This window comes from Toxorhynchites rutilus, chromosome 2, assembly GCF_029784135.1.
Source record: "Toxorhynchites rutilus septentrionalis strain SRP chromosome 2, ASM2978413v1, whole genome shotgun sequence".
Classification (NCBI taxonomy): Eukaryota; Metazoa; Arthropoda; class Insecta; order Diptera; family Culicidae; genus Toxorhynchites; species Toxorhynchites rutilus.
Window position 1 is genome coordinate 115,007,293 of NC_073745.1, and position 19,145 is coordinate 115,026,437.

General features: G+C 40.2%; 3 protein-coding genes across 15 annotated transcripts in view; 2 read left to right on the forward strand and 1 right to left on the reverse strand.

Annotated features, from left to right (window-relative positions):
* The window catches only part of LOC129770939 (poly(U)-binding-splicing factor half pint), a 31,452-nt gene extending 28,147 nt beyond the window's left edge, over positions 1-3,305 (forward strand). For both annotated transcript variants that reach the window (XM_055774146.1, XM_055774147.1), the window contains one exon: positions 2,018-3,305. In XM_055774146.1, the coding sequence (XP_055630121.1) occupies positions 2,018-2,972 (955 nt within the window). In that variant the 3' untranslated portion in view covers positions 2,973-3,305. The remainder of the gene's footprint in view (positions 1-2,017) is intronic.
* LOC129770940 (NADH dehydrogenase [ubiquinone] 1 alpha subcomplex assembly factor 2) lies at positions 3,094-4,040 on the reverse strand. The gene is made up of 2 exons (XM_055774148.1): positions 3,603-4,040; positions 3,094-3,535 (listed from the first exon to the last, which is right to left on the reverse strand). The coding sequence occupies exons 1-2, from the start codon at positions 3,845-3,847 to the stop codon at positions 3,334-3,336; spliced, it is 447 nt and encodes a 148-aa protein (XP_055630123.1). The 5' UTR covers positions 3,848-4,040; the 3' UTR covers positions 3,094-3,333.
* Positions 4,041-6,963: 2,923 nt separating this feature from the next.
* Positions 6,964-19,145, forward strand: part of LOC129770475 (serine/threonine-protein kinase 10) — a 133,633-nt gene continuing 121,451 nt past the window's right edge. For 3 of the 12 annotated variants that reach the window (XM_055773329.1, XM_055773334.1, XM_055773328.1), the window contains exons 1-2: positions 6,964-7,201; positions 7,750-8,392. The gene's annotated coding sequence lies outside the window, so the exon portion shown is untranslated. The remainder of the gene's footprint in view (positions 7,202-7,749; positions 8,393-19,145) is intronic. The other 9 variants (XM_055773335.1, XM_055773336.1, XM_055773337.1 and 6 more) reach the window with 7 other exon arrangements.

The following is a 19,145-nucleotide window of genomic DNA, read 5'->3' on the forward strand; positions in this document are numbered from 1 at the left end:
GAATTATTGAGTTTTCCGTCCGCTCTTAATATTCTGTGTTTATGAAAAGTGCGTTTTTCATATTACTGAACTTCTTTCCTGGAATGTATATTCTAAAAGTCATCCACAACTGGGAGCGATCGATTTATTTCCATTGCTAGGAGAAAATCATGCATTCCTCTAGGATGAAGACATAATCGAAGAATGTTACAATTTTATATTACACTCGACAATGTCGAACAGAGTATGAAGTGGAAAATTTTAAGTAATTTTTGAAATGCTGTTACTTTGTGAAAAGCAACATATGAAGATCGTTTCAAAGCTTCAAGTTTCGGGATACATATATATACAGACATATTCTTAATTTTTATCTTGATGTGTGCAATTGTAGTGAATAAAAATATAGGATCAAAACAAGGGTTTCAAGAGGTTTCCGGATATTTAGCTATCTAAGTCAACAAAAAAACCAATCAAACTTATCAACCAGCTTCCATTGGATCCCAAGAACTTTCCTGAAGTACCTTTCAATACAAAGTTATTTTTGTCTAAATGAAAAATTTCTCCATCGTCTTCGATGATTAATAATTCAATAAATGATGAACACACCGCTAATCGAAAGGCAGTGTGGAAAACTCCAATAAATTATGTGCAAAGTTAATTTGTTGATATGACGAAAAACGAACGAAATTTTATTTAGTTTTTTTTTGCATCGATTTTAAAAATGTGTCAAAGATAGTAGTGTTTTAGAAAATCATTTTGCAAATTTTGTTGCAAGTTCCAATGTTAGCAGAACATTTTGAGCCTTGTATATCCTAAAAACCTCTGTGAACGTTTCATAATGATACGTTTAGCCATTCTTTTTAACTAAACGATGAACTTTTAATTTTTTTGTCGAATGTATTAAAAGCACGACATTATTTTGTGGAGGCGATCTGGCGTAGTGGTAACATCCATGCCTCTCACGCTGAAGGTCACGAGTTCAATTCTCACTCCCGACATTCTTCCAAAAATGGAAGTAAAAAGTGACGAACCAGCCAAATGAGTTGAAAATCACTATAATACAGATAAAAAAAAAAAAAAAAAAAAAAACGACATTATTTTGTTTAGGTGCGGGTATCGATTCAGCTTCCGCTGCTTCACTTCTATTTATTGAGGTTTTGCGAAAATTGAAGGCGAACAACAGAATCTCTGTTGCATGGGCCAAGTCTCTGGAGATGTGTTCCTGGCACCGCTACTCTTCTTTTAATTGAGTATTTTTTGCAATACGCTTCTATTGGCTTGTCTGGGGAGATTCTATCACCACTGATGACAGTCGTATCGAGACACTGAGCAAGAATAATCCTCGGTACATGACACATGATATAACAGATTCACTATAGATATTTAAAACAACCCTTCATGAGCACCTGGTGAAGCATGGTTGCGTAAAACGCTGCAATGGATGGATTACATATTATTTGACAAAAAACATTTGATTGAACGCATATATTGAAAAAAAAAGGAAAATAAGGAATAGAACATAAAAAAATCAATTATTTTCTCTAAAAAATGAAGCAATGTCCACGTGAACAACAGGGGGAGGGATATCAGGAATGTCCGTTTCATCTCTAGTATCAATGTTTATTTTCTAGTTTCTGTTTGACATACTTTATCTCCAAATGGAAATTCCTCTGAATTTTGTTCTTGAAACATGTTCAAAGTTATGCTAAAAGTTCAAAAAATGCCATAATAATACCAAGTGGAAAGACCGCCCAAGAACATCAAGTCGAAGGCATGCGTATTTCATAAAAGAAATTGTCATGAACTGTATTACAAAACAATCCGTACATTGCTTTTCCACAAGCTTCTTTTTATCAAAAAATAAAATTGAGATCCAAAATGAAAACTTTTTTTGTTTGGAAACTTACTAGGAACGTTTATTCGAAATAATTTATACTCCAAAAACTATTTCTGTATTCTTAAAAAGTTACGTTATATCGAGGTTGCCTTATATTGAGGTATGACTGTACTAATTTTTATTTTCCTGAATCTTCTGCAGGGTTGGTCGCTCGATTACACCACCGAACGCGCTTATGGGCCCTGCTGCTAACTCCGCGATGCCAACGGCTGCGGCCGTCGCTGCAGCTGCTGCCACAGCTAAGATTCAAGCTATGGACGCCGTTGCAACAAACGCCGTGTTAGGTCTTTCAGCCGCAACACCTACTCTCAAAGTTGGCCTCGGAACCCTTCCAATTACGCAGACTATTACAACGGCTGCTAACGTAAATCTTGTCGCTCAAGCTCAGCTTGCGGCCGCTAGCCAAGCGGCTGCCATTACCCAGCCCGGATTGCTCGTTCCACCGGTTACTAATGTGGCCAGCTTGACGCCCTCGCTGCTGGTGAACCCAGTGCTAGCAAATGCTGCTAAGCCGTTGCAGTCAGTATTAAGTGCAGCAAATCCAGCAGCTGTTGCCGCTGCAGCCGCGGCCGCTGCGGCTGCTGCTGCAGCTGCAGCAGCAAATCCCAATGCCACAGCTGAGGAGGTTTTCAAAAAAGCTCAAGAGAAGCAGCAAGAGGAATTACAGAAAAAGCTGCTGGAGGAAGGAGAACCACAGACATTGCAGCAGCAAGAAACAATGTCCATCAAGGGACAAAGCGCACGTCATTTGGTAATGCAACGGCTTATGCGACCACGTGAAAGCAAAGTTGTTATCCTCCGCAACATGGTAGGCCCGGAAGACGTCGACGAAACATTGCAAGAGGAGATTCAGGACGAGTGTGGCAAATACGGAATTGTGGAGCGGGTTATTATCTACAAGGAGCGCCAATCCGAAGGCGACTACGCCGAGGACGACAATACCGATGTAATCGTTAAGATTTTTGTCGAGTTCTCACAGGCTACCGAAGCAGATAAAGCCCGCGAAGCACTCCACGGTCGCTACTTTGGCGGCCGTCTGGTCAAGGCAGAATCCTACGACCAGGCGCTCTTTGACCATGGCGATCTGTCTGGTTAAAGGAGAACTTTTACGAAGAGCGTGGCCACACTCTGATCCATCGTGAATCCCCAAATGTGAAACGTTTCATGTATTACAAAGCTACTGGAAATTTTCTACCACCCCACAAAAAAGTGTACGGTCTATTTTACTATTTACTACTTGTCCCAGATGCATGGATACAACACACATATACACAATCTACAGCTATGACTAAACTCACTTGTTAAGATGAAAAAGATTATGATTTTCGAAGAATAACAATTTAATTATGACTAATATAGATGTACATAAACTATTACGGTTCTCTCAAAGCTCGAGGGAACGAATAAAGCATTATTTTTAAAATCAATACTCCGATGCGTATTATTCTCATACTATCTTATTTTTCTCCTTTCCCTTTTCCGGGCATTACCTCGTACTCCTCATATTGCGGGAACGAACCCATTCCGGTAGTTTTCTTCTCCAACTCCGCTGCGTCTTTAGCCTTCACATTTTTACTCTCCAGCGCGGCATAGTTGCGTTCCTTCATCTTCATGATCGCAAGATTGCGCATAAGCTCTTCCCGTGTGGGTGGTTCTTTCCTAAATATGTTTGAAGGCGGATATACAAACAGAGTGACCCTTCCAGTCCATACTTTTTTTGCCTTACCTTCTTCCGCGGAGCCATGCTTCCCATTCGGCGGTCACTTCCTGTCCGTACGCTTCTTTTTCGGTAGGTTCGAACCACCGTTGGTTCCGGCGTTGCCCGATTGCCGGATTAGCCGGTATTTCGTAGTACTTGTTGCCGAAGTAATCCTCACCCATATAATTTCCTTTCAGCTGACGTGGTTTGAACGAGTTTATAAAATGTTTGAAAATATTTTTAATTAAATTCCGCGTTGGAGGCTGCGTCATGTCGAGAACAGATTTTTTGTTATGAGGATGAGGAGTTATGAGGATCAGGCGAGAAATTTTCCAGTAATATTTTCTGTGATGCAATCCTGAATTGAAGTTTATGTTTTGTAAACACTAGGGGAACAAAATCTATAAAAAAAATAAACACCGATAGGGGAACAAAATCTCAGCAGAAAAAAATATGACAATTTTGACATCTCGTGTGGCTTAGGGATGCCAAATAATAAACATGGATCGAGAATCGAAAGATAATTTGACCATTCAAGATTTTTTCACAATACCATTTAATTATATTTTCTCGGTGTCATTTGTTCATATATAATTCATTCAATCAACAATTTGTCACGACAATTTCCATATTCATAAGGATATACTTTACGCAGATTACGCAGCAAACAACAAATCAAATAACTTCGCGTACTCAAAGCCTCATATAAAGTTAGGTCAAATTGCAATCACATATAATGTCGAACAATGTACCCAGCAAACATTAAATCATATGAATAGCCATAATTGGAGGCAATATACATACATCGAAGACACATTTGGCTGATATATGATGCATATTACTGGCATGTACAGTAATTTACATTTAATGCGACATTTTGATAATTAGATAGACCTGTAATGCGACACGTTTAATTCGACCTTTTTACCTCTAATTGGATATTTTGTAAACATATAATTCGGGGCCCAAATTATGGCCCCACATTGAAAGTCGCCACCAGATGCGACACAGTCCACTGTCATCGCGAATGTCCAAATACAGGTCAAAAACGCGTTTAATGCGACACTGTGTGGTTCGGTTTCCTCTCTCAGTTTCTATTCTGTTTTCGCATTTTCGCATTTCTCCAATTTTCTCCAAACAATAACCGGAACATGGTGGGGTGCCCATCCAGGAGACCTCATTCAGTTATACAAAACAACGATATTATCAGTGTTAGAATATGGCAGTTTTTGCTTCCGATCAGCTGCCAGGATTCATATTCTCAAGCTGAAGAGGATACAATATCGTTGCTTGCGTATAGCCATGGGGTGTTTGCATTCGACACATACGATGAGTCTCGAAGTATTGGCAGGAGTACCCCCGCTTACTCTTCGGTTCACAGAATTATCTTACAGATTTCTCATCCGTTGCAAGATCATGAATCCATTGGTGATTGATAACTTCGAAAATCTACTCCAGCTGACTCCTCAGTCAAGTTTTATGTCTTTATACCATGAGTACCTTACCCACGACGTGCACCCTTCACAAGGCATCTCCAACCAAGTTTGCTTCCCATACTTTTGCAATTCCTCTGTCATTTTTGATCTGTCCATGCGACAAAAAATCCATGGAATACCAGATCACCTACGCTCCAATGTTATTCCGTCGATATTTTCGGAAAAATATGGGAAAGTTGGATCTGATAAAATGTTCTTTACTGACTGTTCATTCATAAACGGGTCCACTGGCTTCGGCATCTTCAATGAAAATTCCAGTGCCTCTTTCAAACTCAAAGATCCTTGTTCCGTGTATGTCGCTGAAATGGGTGCGATATACTATGCTCTAGGGATCATTGAAACACTGCCCATCGACCATTATTTTATTTTTTCAGACAGTCTCAGCTTAATAGAGGCAATCCGCTCAATGAAAGTTTATAAACGCTCATCTTATTTCCTAACAAGAATAAGACAACTATTGAGTGTTTTGGTCGAAAAATTATTCAAGATTACCTTAGCATGGGTTCCCTCTCATTGCTCGATTCCGGGGAATGGGAAAACGGACTCGCTAGCTAAGGTGGGCGCTTTAGAAGGCACTCTTTTTGAAAGGCAAATTGCTTATAATGAATTTTTACACATTCCTCGTCAGTACACGCTCGTAATTTGACAGCGCATGTGGAGTGGAGATGAGTTCGGTCGTTGGTTACACACGATTATCCCTAAGGTCTCGATGAGGGCATGGTTCAAGGGATTGAATGTAGGTCGTGATTTCATTCGCGTGATATCGCGGCTTATGTCCAATCATTACAACTTAAACGCGCATCTCTATCGCATTGGGCTCGCAGCAAACAATCTTTGTGATTGTGGCGATGGCTACCACGACATCGAGCATGTTGTCTGGTCGTTTATCCGGTTCCATGCTGCCCGCTCTCAGCTCTCCAGAGCATTGAGGGCACAAGGCAGACAATCGGATATCCCCGTCCGGGATATCTTAGGTAGCCGTGATCCTGATCTTCTGCTTCATCTATACATGTTCCTCAGAAACGCCGATGTCAGCGTTTAATGATGTTTCCTTCGTTGTGTCCCCGTTTCATATCCCTCCTATCCGATCGATAAACTTTTTCTTAGTCGCGGCAATCGTACACACACTCTTTACAGATACACGGGCCAAAGGTTGTGCAGTCCACTGAACATTCAACAAGAGCCAAAGGTTGTACCGCTCATGACAACTCTACACGAACTGATGATTGCGCCGGCTAGTGACCATTCTATCCTGGATTCCTCGAGTCGAGAAGACGCACCACGCTAGATATGGGGTACAGACTAGGGGGGCGATGCTGATTAATGGTCAGCTGCATCCCAATAGGAAGTATCCCGTGTCGGGCACACGTACAGAGCATTGGAGACAACAACATCTCAATTACGAAAACACTTGTAATACTAACCTCGAGCCAACCGCGAGTAATCGGTTACATATTACTAACATAGCTAAAAAGAAAAATTGTCAAAGTATTGGACTCCCGGCCCCGTGAGGCTAATGCCATATGAGCCTTGATAAAAATATATATTTTGGAAAAAAAATCGGTTGTTCAAAACTGTAGTTCGTTCATTTTTATTAATATAATTATTTGATTTGTTTATTATCCGCATGATCCAGATATTTATTAATTATTACTCTCAGTGTATCACTCATTGATATTTTTTTCTTGCAACCATTTCCAAAGACAGAATTATCTTGCAGATACTATTTCGTTAAGTTATGGCCAACCCGCAATAAACCCCCACGCATGCTCTATCTCTTTTACGCCCACGCTGTGTGATGGCAAACCCGCACTCTGCCGTTCTGTTGGATTGTTGTGCTTCACCGTGTTTCGTCCAGTTTTCATCGACTCGTTCGTGACCGTTGCGTGTATGCGTATACTTCGAGACACTAGCGAGCGAGACGAGTGAGAGAAAGTCAGCGGATTTCTAAAAGGAATCAGTACGGCGAGAAGAAGCCAGCCAGTCAGCCTGCCAGAAGAAGTGGATTCATAGATGTGCGAGAGACGCAGATCCGTTGAGTAATGTGTTGAGTGAAGGTGTCGGAGGCGATGAAGAGGATTTTTCCAAACGCGGAAAAGTGCTGGTGAAAGTGGAAATTTGTGTCCAAAAGTGGGTTTCAGCGGTTTGCGCCCTCCGTGGGCATGTTTTGTGCTAGTTAGATGCAGTGGAAACGAGTGGATTGAACGGAAAAATTGTGCAAACAAGAAAAGACGGATCTTTTTTTCTTCTCTACGTCTGCAGAGGTCTGCTTGTCTCTCGGGGCTCAGTTCGGCAGCGAAAAGTGATGATTGCTTTGCTGGTGGCAGTGGCGATGTGGCCAGTTTTAGTGGGATCACAAACAGCGAAAACATTCGTTGGGAAGCAACACAAGTGTGGGTGCTCAACGATATTAGAATATAATATGACAATTTATTTTTGTTGAATGTTTTGTTTTTTCGTGCCCTATTTAATTTATATTAAATTTTGATGCAATGTAATGTTTTTTACAAGTTCGTGCCACATAGAGATGAAGTAATTGAACATCATCCATTGCACAATTTGACAGGAATTTGAAGTACGACCCCATTAGCCTGGCAGCACTGCCCGAAAAGTGAGCCTCTCGAAGACTTCTCAAATCATCGTCTAGAGCGGCAGCACTAATCCAGTCTCTTTCACAGTATAGGAGAAAATCTCAAAGCAGTCAGTGTCGTGTGTCGCGCACATAAGTTTGAATGAAATCGAAGCATAGATTTTGTTAGTGTTATTTTTCTCGTCAACTATTTGTGGACTTTTCACAGGGAAATTAGTGAAGAATCATCCCGTTCGTCGGACTGGATTTGCCCGTAATGTGAATGATTCCGCATGCAATGTTTGTGTTTCTCGGGGGGAATAATTTTCAACAAAGTTCGGAAATATCCAGGTTGGCTTCAAACATTTATCACAGTGCTGATAATTTACTGAAGGTAATGTGAATTTTGCGCAGTTTTTGATGGCAGATAAGCAAATGATAAACGAAGTGAAAAATAATTAGCTGAAAAATCTGGAGTGAGCGAGAAGGGGCGAAAGATGTAATTTGGCCATCGTAGCCATCGAATGAAAAAGTGATTGTCCAATTCCTGTAGAGTGCCTCTGCGTGGTTCGAAGTGAAACAGCCGAAGTGCTGAATGTGAAGCAGAAAAGAAGTGAGTTCTTTTCCGGAGCTGAACAGTATTGTTTGGGAGAAAACGTAAACATTGCGTGAAAACAGTATCATGGATTGTTCAATCAATTGTTGCTGAAAAGTTCTATTAAGGATATGCTTATTGGGCTGACGATTGGAAGGTAAGTGTTTAGAAATGATGCCTTTTGCGAAAAAAATAAATTATACGTAGAATAGTAAAACATGAATAACATCTACTCCATGTTGGATTCCGTCGGGCTTTTGACGTTTCCTTTTTTGCCTTCCATTATCTCACGACTCACAGCACCGCGCGGCTCACCGAAGTGAGAGCAAAGACGTGAATTGAGATCGAGCAGATGTCGAGTAGTGAAATTCTCTGATGCTTGCCATTCGATGCAGATGGTATATTTGCATTATCGGTTGGCTAAATTACGTTACTTATGTTTCTCTTGTGCGTTCTGTTCACAATACAATCCTTCCGGTTTGTCATTTTCCTGTAAAGATAAAACTAAACAGGAATCATCACATCACGGCCATTACATGAGGATGACAAATTTACGCGATAATACGCTCGTAACAAGTCCCTAAAAAGGTTGCATAATAACAGCAGCTGAAGCTAAACGTGTTCGTTTCGGGCTAAGCTTGTTTCGAAATTATCAAAACACAAACAATGAAATCTCACGTTCGACAACACACACCCCGAGTGGCATAAATGTTGCATGTCAACACACATCTCTCATCGGGTCGCGAGCTTCAGGTCGCTGCAGTGGTGCTCTTTAGAATAACAATTCATCACTTTATACTATTACGTTCTACAGAAATATGAAGAAAAAAAAAGATTTTTCTCAAATTTCTAGACTAGAATCCTGCCTTAGCACGCACCAAATAGAGTTTGTTTTTCTGATATCAAAGGTACATTTGTAGTGTATTCCTACAAATGCTCTGATAAGTAATGATAAACCCGTTTTTAGTAAATCAACATTAAATTGCGTACCATATTATCCTTTTTATTTGAATTCAGTATTAAAATGATTGAAAAGAAACTATTGGATTCCAACAATTCACTACCGTATTCAAATAATTTAATGTGACAAAATCACAAATCAGTGAAAACTATGGCAAAATTGCATGATTTGGGCTTCGAATTGCTTTCGCATCCACCGTATTCTCCAGATCTGGATCCCAGCGACTATTTTCTATTCGCAGACCTGAAGAGAATGCTCGCTGGCAAGAAATTTAAGACCGATGAATTCGGTCGATGAGACCGAAAGAATACTATAAAAATGGTATCGAAACGTTGCAAGATCGCTGTAATTGCTGTATCGCCCTCGAAGGCAATTACTTGTATGTTGAATAATAAAATTTAATTATGCAAAAAAAATAGTTTTACTGTGTTACCTTATAAACTTTTCAGCCGAATTGTTATGTTATTAAACCCTATGAATCTTCTCCTTCTTTTTGTTTTTAAGAGGTTGAGCTTAGATAGACTGTACATTTCGTAGAAGTTTTTGGTGATTTACCTGAACCAGCGGAATTGCACAAAGAACACATCGAGTGACGCTTGGGAGTACTAAATCATTCTCATTGTGCAAGCTTCGGAGAATCGAGCTTTAAATAGTCAAAAATGACGTCGGCCATGTCCTTAAAGTCACCAAGGGAAGGGAAGGAATGTTAGTATGATATTCGCCGCCCGAAGGCCAGAAGGGTCGTCACTATAGCGTGGTTGCCTAGCGATTATCGTGGACGGAAAAAATGTCAGTGAGAATGGGTAAGAAAAATCAGGATTCACAGTGGTGAGTGATGTGATTAGGAGTTTATCCATTTCTTTCTTTGCTATTACAACCATCCTCCTTAGAGGCTTTGGACCCTCTGCTAAGGTTCTCAATAGTTTCAGGTTCTTTTTCGGACATGCTACTATAGAGATTCGCTATTCGCATGCGGAGTTCTTATTTTTTTCTTTTTGTTCTCAAGAGGCCTTAAACTTTGCCGTTCATTCGGCTCTAGCACCTATCCCAATCATTGAACGGCTCTTGGGGAAGACCACTCGAAGGGACCACGTTCCCTTTGAAAAGACGACGAGTAATTCCCAAAATTTCCTCAGAAGTTTTTTTTTTATTTAAATCAATTTGTCTTGTAGCACATGGCTCTTAGAGATTGTCTGAATATATACACAAACATGTAGGCGTATTATTACAGGAGTACAAAAAACATTTCTACTTGAGTTTATTTCACAAACTAGTAACAAAAAATTAAGAGACATTACAACCTTATGCAGAGCACTTTTAGTTTTTGCTGAAGATTGTTGTACAAAGCAGTTGCCCTATCAGCCGCAGAATTCTATCCGAATATCGTGGTATACCATCTGTGGGATAGCAAACAATTTCTTCCATGTAGGATACGATGAATATGCGTGCAGGCTGCACAAGTATACACATTTTTAACGATCAGTATAGCGTATTGCGGGAGGATGAACGCAGTTGAAGTCCTTCGATGATAACCAAACAAGTTTTTGATCGCCTTATTTTGAATCGTTTGCAAGGATTTCAGTGCTGTAATATTAACAGTTCCCCATACTAATATATCGTACATGAGGCAGTGGCGACGCGTGATCAAGTGAGTTGTCTGTTCAATCAAAAATGGTGTGTGTTCTCTATCGTTTTCATCGGTTTCGTTCAGCAGAAAAAAATGTCATTTCTTTTTTTTTTCTTTGTTATTATGGGGCTTTAAATTTTGCGGTTCATTCGCCTCTTACCATTTCTACACAATGCGACGCATTAGTAGTAGTGATCACTTCATACATAGATTATAGCGACGTCAGAATCTATCGTGGCGCTAACATCGATTCAGACCACTACCTGGTGATGGTCAAATTGCGTTCTCAACTGTTAGTCGTCAATAACATAAAACACTAGCGTTCACCACGATACCACCTACGACGACCGAGAAGCCGAACGTTGCTGCAACATACTCGTAGCGTCTTGAAGCTGCGTTACCGGGGTAGACGAACTTGATGCTGCTCCCTTCGATTAATGTTGGAACATCTTGAAAGCAGCAATTATCAGCTCAGCAGGGACCGTCATCGGGTATGAACAACGAAGACAACGGAATGAATAGTTTGACGACGAGTGCCGAGCACTTTTGAACGAGAAGGAAGCAGCACGCGTAGCCATGATGCAATTCGACAAAACGTAGAACGACGATGGGTGAAGTTAAGGAGGCCTTCAATCAGCTAAAGAGCCACAAATCAGCTGGTGAAGATGGCTTCGTAGCGGAGTTCTTCGAGGGAGGTCCGGGAAAACTTCTAGAGTGTATGCATTGGTTGATAGTCAGGATCTGGGACACAGAACAGATACCGGAAGAGTGGAAGGACGGGGTAATCTCCCCTATTTAGAAAAAAGTAACGAGCTGGATGGTGGGAACTATCGTGCAATCACGATCCTGAATGGTGCCTACAAATTTCTTTCTCAGATCCCCTTTCGATGTCTATCGCCAATAGTAAATAGATTTGTGGGAAGTTGTCAGGCCGGATTCATGCCCGACTGCTCGACGACGGACTAGATTCCTAAACTTCGGCAGATCCTCCAAAAGTGCCGCGAGTATCAGGTCCCTACGCACCACATCTTCGTCGAATTCAAGATCGTATATGACATAATCGACCGACGACAGCTATGGAGAATCATGGACGAACACGGCTTTTCTCGAAAGCTAACAAGACTAATTCAGGCAACGATGAACGGTGTGCGGTGCAGTGTGTGGATCTCAGGTAATCTATCGGAATCGTTTGAGACTCATAGGGGATTTCGTCAAGGCGTAGACTCTCCTGTCTGCTCTTCAACGTGGCGCTGAAAGGTGTTATGCGGAGAGCGGGCTTCAATGCGTCTAAGACTAAATACATGCTAGCAGGAGGGATTGATCGCAACAGAATTCTTCTTGGTAGTAGTGTTGTGATCGACTGCGGCGCATAGAAAATGGAAGTCGTGCCTACTCAGAATAATATACGGTGGTATACAGGAAAACGGAGTATGGAGAAGGAGAATGAACCACGAACTGGTGCAACTCTACGGCGAACCTAGCATCCATGAAGCCGCCAAGGCTGGACGATTGTGATGGGTAGGGTATGTTGCAAGATTGCCGAACAGCAACCCATCAAAGATGGTGTTCGCATTGAATCCTATAGAAACAAGAAAGAGGACTGAACTGCAGCTATGAACCCATTGCTTTGGCGAAAAAATGTTGAGAATCAGATCCAATCTTCTCAAGGGATAGGGGTAGCATCATTGTCAATAAATAAATAAATAAAAAACTACCTAAGATATAACCGCAAGGTTGACGTAGGACTACCGTTGGCTTAGTGATAGGTTACGCATAGTGATAGATTACGTTCTTGGTTCCAAGTCTGACGTATGGCACGATGCCTTGTTCATTTCATTCATTTATCTTCCAAAATATGTGAACGAAAGAATGGCTAAACGATCAATGTGTTTCCTTATTGCATCTAACAAGTGTACGTACTTCTCGAACCGCAAATTTGCTTGATTCGGGAACTCAGTTTACTTCGGGAACTCAGTTTAAATTTTGACATGTTAGTTTAACGCATATCGTTCAATCGACGTTATCGTAGCAAATTGTTATCAACATTTTACCAAACGGAATACGTAGAATTTCCGTAGAAGACACCTGTCTGGAAGGTCGAAAAATAATGAATTTTAGGTGATTTTTTTCGGATGTTAGGAATAAAGTGAAGTGTTCGGGTATTTTGGTTATCGTTTAAGGCATATTTGAAGATATATTTTCCATTTTTCGAGTGTCCTAAAAATCAGTACCTTGCTGGTGGTATCGGTTCTGAAGCAACTAGGGTGTCGCAGAACAAATTCCAATGAGGCGTTACATAGCGGTTTTTGAAAATTCGAAAAATTGCCAAAATGGTGCTAAAAATGAGTAATTTTTCTTGAAAAAACGCTGTTTAGAAGCTCATAAAAAACGAAAAAATGAGATATCGAAAAACGGCTATGTAACGCTTTAGATAATTCATTTTTACATGCTGATAAAAAATTCAGCGAAATCAGTCGAGTAGATACTGAAATATCGATACCACCAGTTGAAAAAAAAACATGGTTTCGAGAAAAATGCGTTTAAAAATTCGTACAGTAATACTGTATCCCTTGAGGTAACTTCATATCTTTGGCTGTAATTTTCCAACAAAATCAAATATCGAAAAATCATTTTAGGAAAACATTTTTGAGGGCATAATCTTCCCAAAAATGCCAAAAACCAAAATTCGATTTTTCCGATTTTCTAGACCATGGTTCCCCCTTAAGTTGCAATTGTGCTGGGAACCGATTTCGAGTTAACACTACCAATTCAGTTTTCAGCGATGAGAATTCGATCTCTAGATTCCCTGCCAAAAAAAAAAAAAAATAATTATCTAAGGGATACAGCAAAAGTTTTAGCATGTTTCGTACGGAAACCACACCGCAATCTGCCAGCTGTCTTAGCGTGCATTGTTCCGCCAAATGTCATTATCTTTGACATAAAAATAGTGGCAGACCCATATAATTATTTCTGGAAGTTGTCAGCTATCCTACTGGAGTTCACACGTTTTACTGTCAACAAATTGTACCATTGTACAAAAAAATTATTCAATTCTTCAGGAAGTCCACATCTGTGCATATTGTCTGACAGAATTGCTATAGACACCGAATCAAAAGTTCCCTCAATGTCCACGAACACTGAAGCCAGTTGCTCCTTGTGCGCAAAGACCAGCAGGAGGAAAACGATCTGTGGAAAGATCGTTAGACAGTCGTTTTCTTTCTTTTGCTTTTGCGAAGCTCAGACTGTGTATTTGACAGCAGATTATTTGTTTCGATTCATTGAACGATTCTTTGAAGGACCATTTTCCTCAACAATTTTCCAATGCTCGAAAGCATAGCAATATGAATTATGGTCAAGTGCCGGTTTAGCAAGCTTTCCAATGGCTATTACTTTGACCAGTCTCCTTTTTGTCGGTAGAATGTTATCGTATCGTTCCCGAATTAAGAGTTGTTCGTTGAAAGAAAAGTCATAGAAAATTCCAGCTACTTAGAACTTAGACACATTTACCGAAGAATGTGCTGCGCTGGAACAGATTCCGGACGGACTTTTTAGCGAAATCGGATGTCCAATGGTTGGAGTATTATTTACACTCATTAGAAGACGAGCGCGAAATTGCCGCTGTTTCAGGTGAATCTCAATGTTGCCAGTCAATGTTCCTTGTTAGGTAAAATGCAATTCGAACTGGTTCTACGTATTGAGGATCACACTTGATTGAAATGGTGATCGACAAGTGATCGCTACTATGGGGATCATTGATTACATTTCACAGATCATCCAAAGATAACGATCTCGAACACAAATACAGGTCGAGTCGGTTTCCTAGAGTGAGGTGTTCTTCTATTCATGTCGATTCAAGATTTTCAAGTTTAAATCATCACATAAATCGTAAAAAACAGTCGCTCTAGCGTCGTCAAAAAGGTCGCCCTGTTCAATCCCATGGGAGTGCATGTCACTCACAATTAAAACTAGAGGTGAGAGAATCGAGACTAGGCTCCAAAGTTAACTACGGCTGATGGAAATATTTGGTGGAACGTATACTGAAGCTATGCAAGGTTCTTTTTCTATCCCATCTCTTTAATTTTGTTATAGGCTCATCTAGCAATTCAGTTGTAACAGCCGAATTTATCGTGTACATTTTTCTCATGTTGTATATTACACAGTAGCCATATAGGCGTAAAAGTATTCCTATCTCATCGATACACATTTTTATCTATTACACATTAGCCATTTAGGCGTAAGAGTATTCATTCCTATTCTATCGATACACAACACATGACATTTTTTTTTTGGCGTAAGAATATTTCTATTGTTGGACACAGCGGGACTGTTTATATGAGGCTTCCATTGTTGTTTTCATAAATAGCACCAATTACCGATGCAGCAGATCGATCGTATGTGGAGTGAGAGGCTGGGATCACATGATTATTGATGCATAGACGTAGTAGCTAGAATAACACACAAAGATGGTCAGTTGAGGGCCCTGAGTTATAAGCTCATGATTGTTCGCTTAGCAACGGACACGCAACCAATTAGGCTACGAAGACTCCCCTGCAAAGTTCTTTGTTCTTTGCACGATCAACATAAGAAGCTCTGACACATCACACGATGTCGCAATGCCTCGATAGTTGGTCACAGATTACTTCTCTTGATTCAGATTGACGAGCTTGGGCTTGGGTAGACTGTACACTTCGTAGTTGCTCTCCCTGATTGACCTGAACCAGCGAAATTGCTGGGATAGTTATCAGTGGCGAGATGTAAGAATCAGGATTCACTGTGATGAGTGATGTGATTAGGAGTTTATCCATTTCTTTCTGTGCATAAGAACCATGGATAACGGGTATTAGAACCATCCTCCTAAGGGGCTTTGGACCCTCTGCTCTGGTTCTCAATAGTTTCAGCTTTTTTTTCGAGCTACTGTACAGCCCATGTTTGTATAGGAGACGTAAGCGACAAAATGAACAAAATCGACTTTTTCGCCGTTTTGGATTCTACGCAATGTAATACGTTTGCTCAACATGCAAACGAACATTTTTTGTTCGAAAACATATGAGTAATTTTGAAAAAACGTTTTCGAAAAATTCCTGTTTGTCTGCAGAACAGACGTAGTTTCATACATCGTTCGAAAATCAAAAATTATCAGCGTTATGTGCCGTAAGCTACATCTACATTTGAATCACATTCTTCGTAGAGTCCACACATGCCTGTCACGATAGTGTCTTATTACTTAGTGCTTCTTAATAGATGAACATAAGAAACTATTGAAACCCTGCTCAGGCAATTACTATTTTCTGTACGCTGCACTTCGATGAACAAAGTGTTTTGTGTTTTTTGAAGTAGGACTACGTCTTTCATTTCTATATTGGGGTGTAAGTTCACGTTTCGTAAATGAAAGCGTTACGCCGGAGCAACGAGATTTTGAACGTTAATACCTTCTAAACAACTGAACGAAATGGTATGATAAACACTTCATTCGAAAGATAAAATGTCTACGCGTTATATGCTTGTCACCTTTTGATCCTAAAACATGTTTCAATAGTCTTAAAATTGCTTTCAAAACAGGCTATTGAAATCACACCAATCGGTATATAAGCGTGTGTGTTTTCCTAACACAGACTTCAAAACCACGGAGCCTGGGGAAATTGTCATTGCAAAATAGACTTTCGTACTCGTTTTGTTTGCAATTGAATTCGTAAATTGTTTTATTCATTCACTAATTTAATCAATAATTCAATCAATACCAGTGTTGGAAAAAATCATCTTCGCTAAGCTCAAATGCATAGATTTTCGGACTAGGTTGCATCGAAAACCTATATATTTCAAACGAAAATTAAAATTACAGATCCAGGCAACCAGTGAATATGGGTAAATGAACTTTTGTCCTTCAATATGTTTTGATGTTTATTTTTTCCACCCAGTAGCATTTTCATCTTGATTATCGGAAACGTCAGAATTGAATTTCATTTCAGCCAAATGAATTTCAGCTGTTGTTAACCTCTAACCTGAGGCTGCTGTGTGCGGTTGGTTTTTGCAGCTGCCGGATGCCGTGTTCCTTATGAAACCTTATGAATTTCCCGATGTCGCAAATGACTTGACGGTAGCTACAACCACTCGTTGTATCCATTCTGCATATGCCGTTGCTACCGTCTCGCCAATAAAATTTATTTTGAACTTAAATTCACTGCCAGAACGAATATCGTTTCGGATGTGATGAAATGACTCAATGTCGCATTCATTTATTATAGAAAATGTGTTCATGCAACAGCGATATGAATAAAATGAACTCGTTTGTTGTCATCAATATAATGAGGTCAGTGTGTTTCAAGTTGAAAAAAAGTCATCTACACTGAAATAAAATCATATTCGTTACTCGTGAATATTTGTTGATATTCTAATACACTGATCAATACACACAAAAGATAGCTCTGCGCAGCGATAGCTGGAAAAACAAAAATGATTACTAAGCCAACGGCAGTCCTACGTCAAGCTTGCGGTTATATCATAGGTATAACTCACCCATATTTTTTTTAAATGTTATAATTACCTAAATTTCTGCATCTGAATCTTCAAGTAGATAATGAAACAATCAGATCAGTAGTAGAATTAAAATAATATTATAATATTCTTAGCATTACAACTCCTCGGATTCGACATCGAATTATTCCACATACTCAGCATTTACTCATACCGTTGGTGTAACTCACTCCACCATCTTTATGCAATTGATCGTGATATCGGTAAATCATGTTGCTAAAATTACCAACATTGTAGATTGCCTTTACAAATTCAATTAATTTAAAAAAACACGAACCTACTGTTCTTATCATATACCAGAGTATTCAGGAAAAAAGTACTGTTCTAGACTCTCAACAAATCCAAAGCACCTTTCCCAGACATTTCACTAAATCACTAACCCTTTTTGATTTTATCCGATAACTACAGAAACTACCGACGGAGATATTTTGACTATTATCGGAAATGTAAATACTAACGCTACAGGCGGAGCAACCTGATGATTACGTCTAGCTATGCGAACAAATGTTCATTGAAACGATTGATTGTCCGCATAAATAGATGTAAGCGTTTCCCAAATGGAAAAATATGTTTTAAACTGCAAAATCTCCTAGGCCCGCTTTTTCCCGATAATATCCTTCAACTGGACAGATTATTTCACTCGAAATTTGCATGGTTACGCTTGTAGGTAAAAAAAAACAACAAAATTGCGTTTTCCCAGCACTAATGGTGTTGGTGATTACGTCTCCTATGAAAACATGGGCAGTGTAGAGATCCGTCATTCGCAGGCCGTTTTTTTCTTGATTCAGGTTGATGAGGTTCAAGAACTGAACGCATGAGAACTTCTCCTGCAGCGTTTTGAACGTGTTCACTAGAAAGCATTTCCAAAACGAAAACATCACGGAAATGTGTCATGAGAAGCTTTTCTTCCTCATAAATCGATTGATAGTTTTTTGCTTTGACTTTGTCACAGCGAGCGCTCAAAAGACGCCCGAAACGCTCGCCCACATTGCTCTTCGGAAAATTTTCGTTTCTCACCATGCCCCGTCGCCCCCTTTCTGTGAACGCGCTAAGAAATAAAACACACTTCATATGTTTGCAAAACGATATATAGCGCCCATAGCAGTAAATTGTGCTGACGTTCACATTTCATTCGCCATCAATCTCCTCCGCAGTGGACGGCTGCCCCACAGCAGGTATAGCAGCAGCATACAGGTGTGCCCGCCGCAACTCATCTTTCAAAGCGCCCCCTCCGTTTTTTTACTCCAAACGCGCGTGCCAGTGCAATTGAAATTGAGTGCTTCAGTGCACCTTGTTTGCCACCGTCAGACACCATCAAATATTGAACGGGGGCTTCTCATCTATCATGGGAAAAGCGTTTAGTAATAACTCCTCCCGGGGTTTGAACATTTTTTCTGGCCTGCCGGTGGCCGACCATGGTAGGAGAATTCAAATTTCTCCCCATTTACGATCATTCATATTCATTCAAATTTTACATTTCATATGCTTACTGTGGTGGCCGCGACGCCACCGCCTCCACGACCGCACCGCACCGTTATGGTATCATTTCCCTAACGCGCCACATCTCTACCTTCTCTCAGCTATTATTGATAATTGCCTTCGACATCCGCGTAAATCGATCGCGAACGACCGCAAAAGAGCAGCAGTGCTTGATGATGGCTGAAATTTACATTGGAATGTGTAGCGGATTTTTTTTCAAAACTTTTGTCAAGCGGCCTTCGCATTGTTGGTGGTTACACGATTTCTTTTTTCTTAAATTAAATGTTTAGAGTGTTATCCGAGGATTTCATG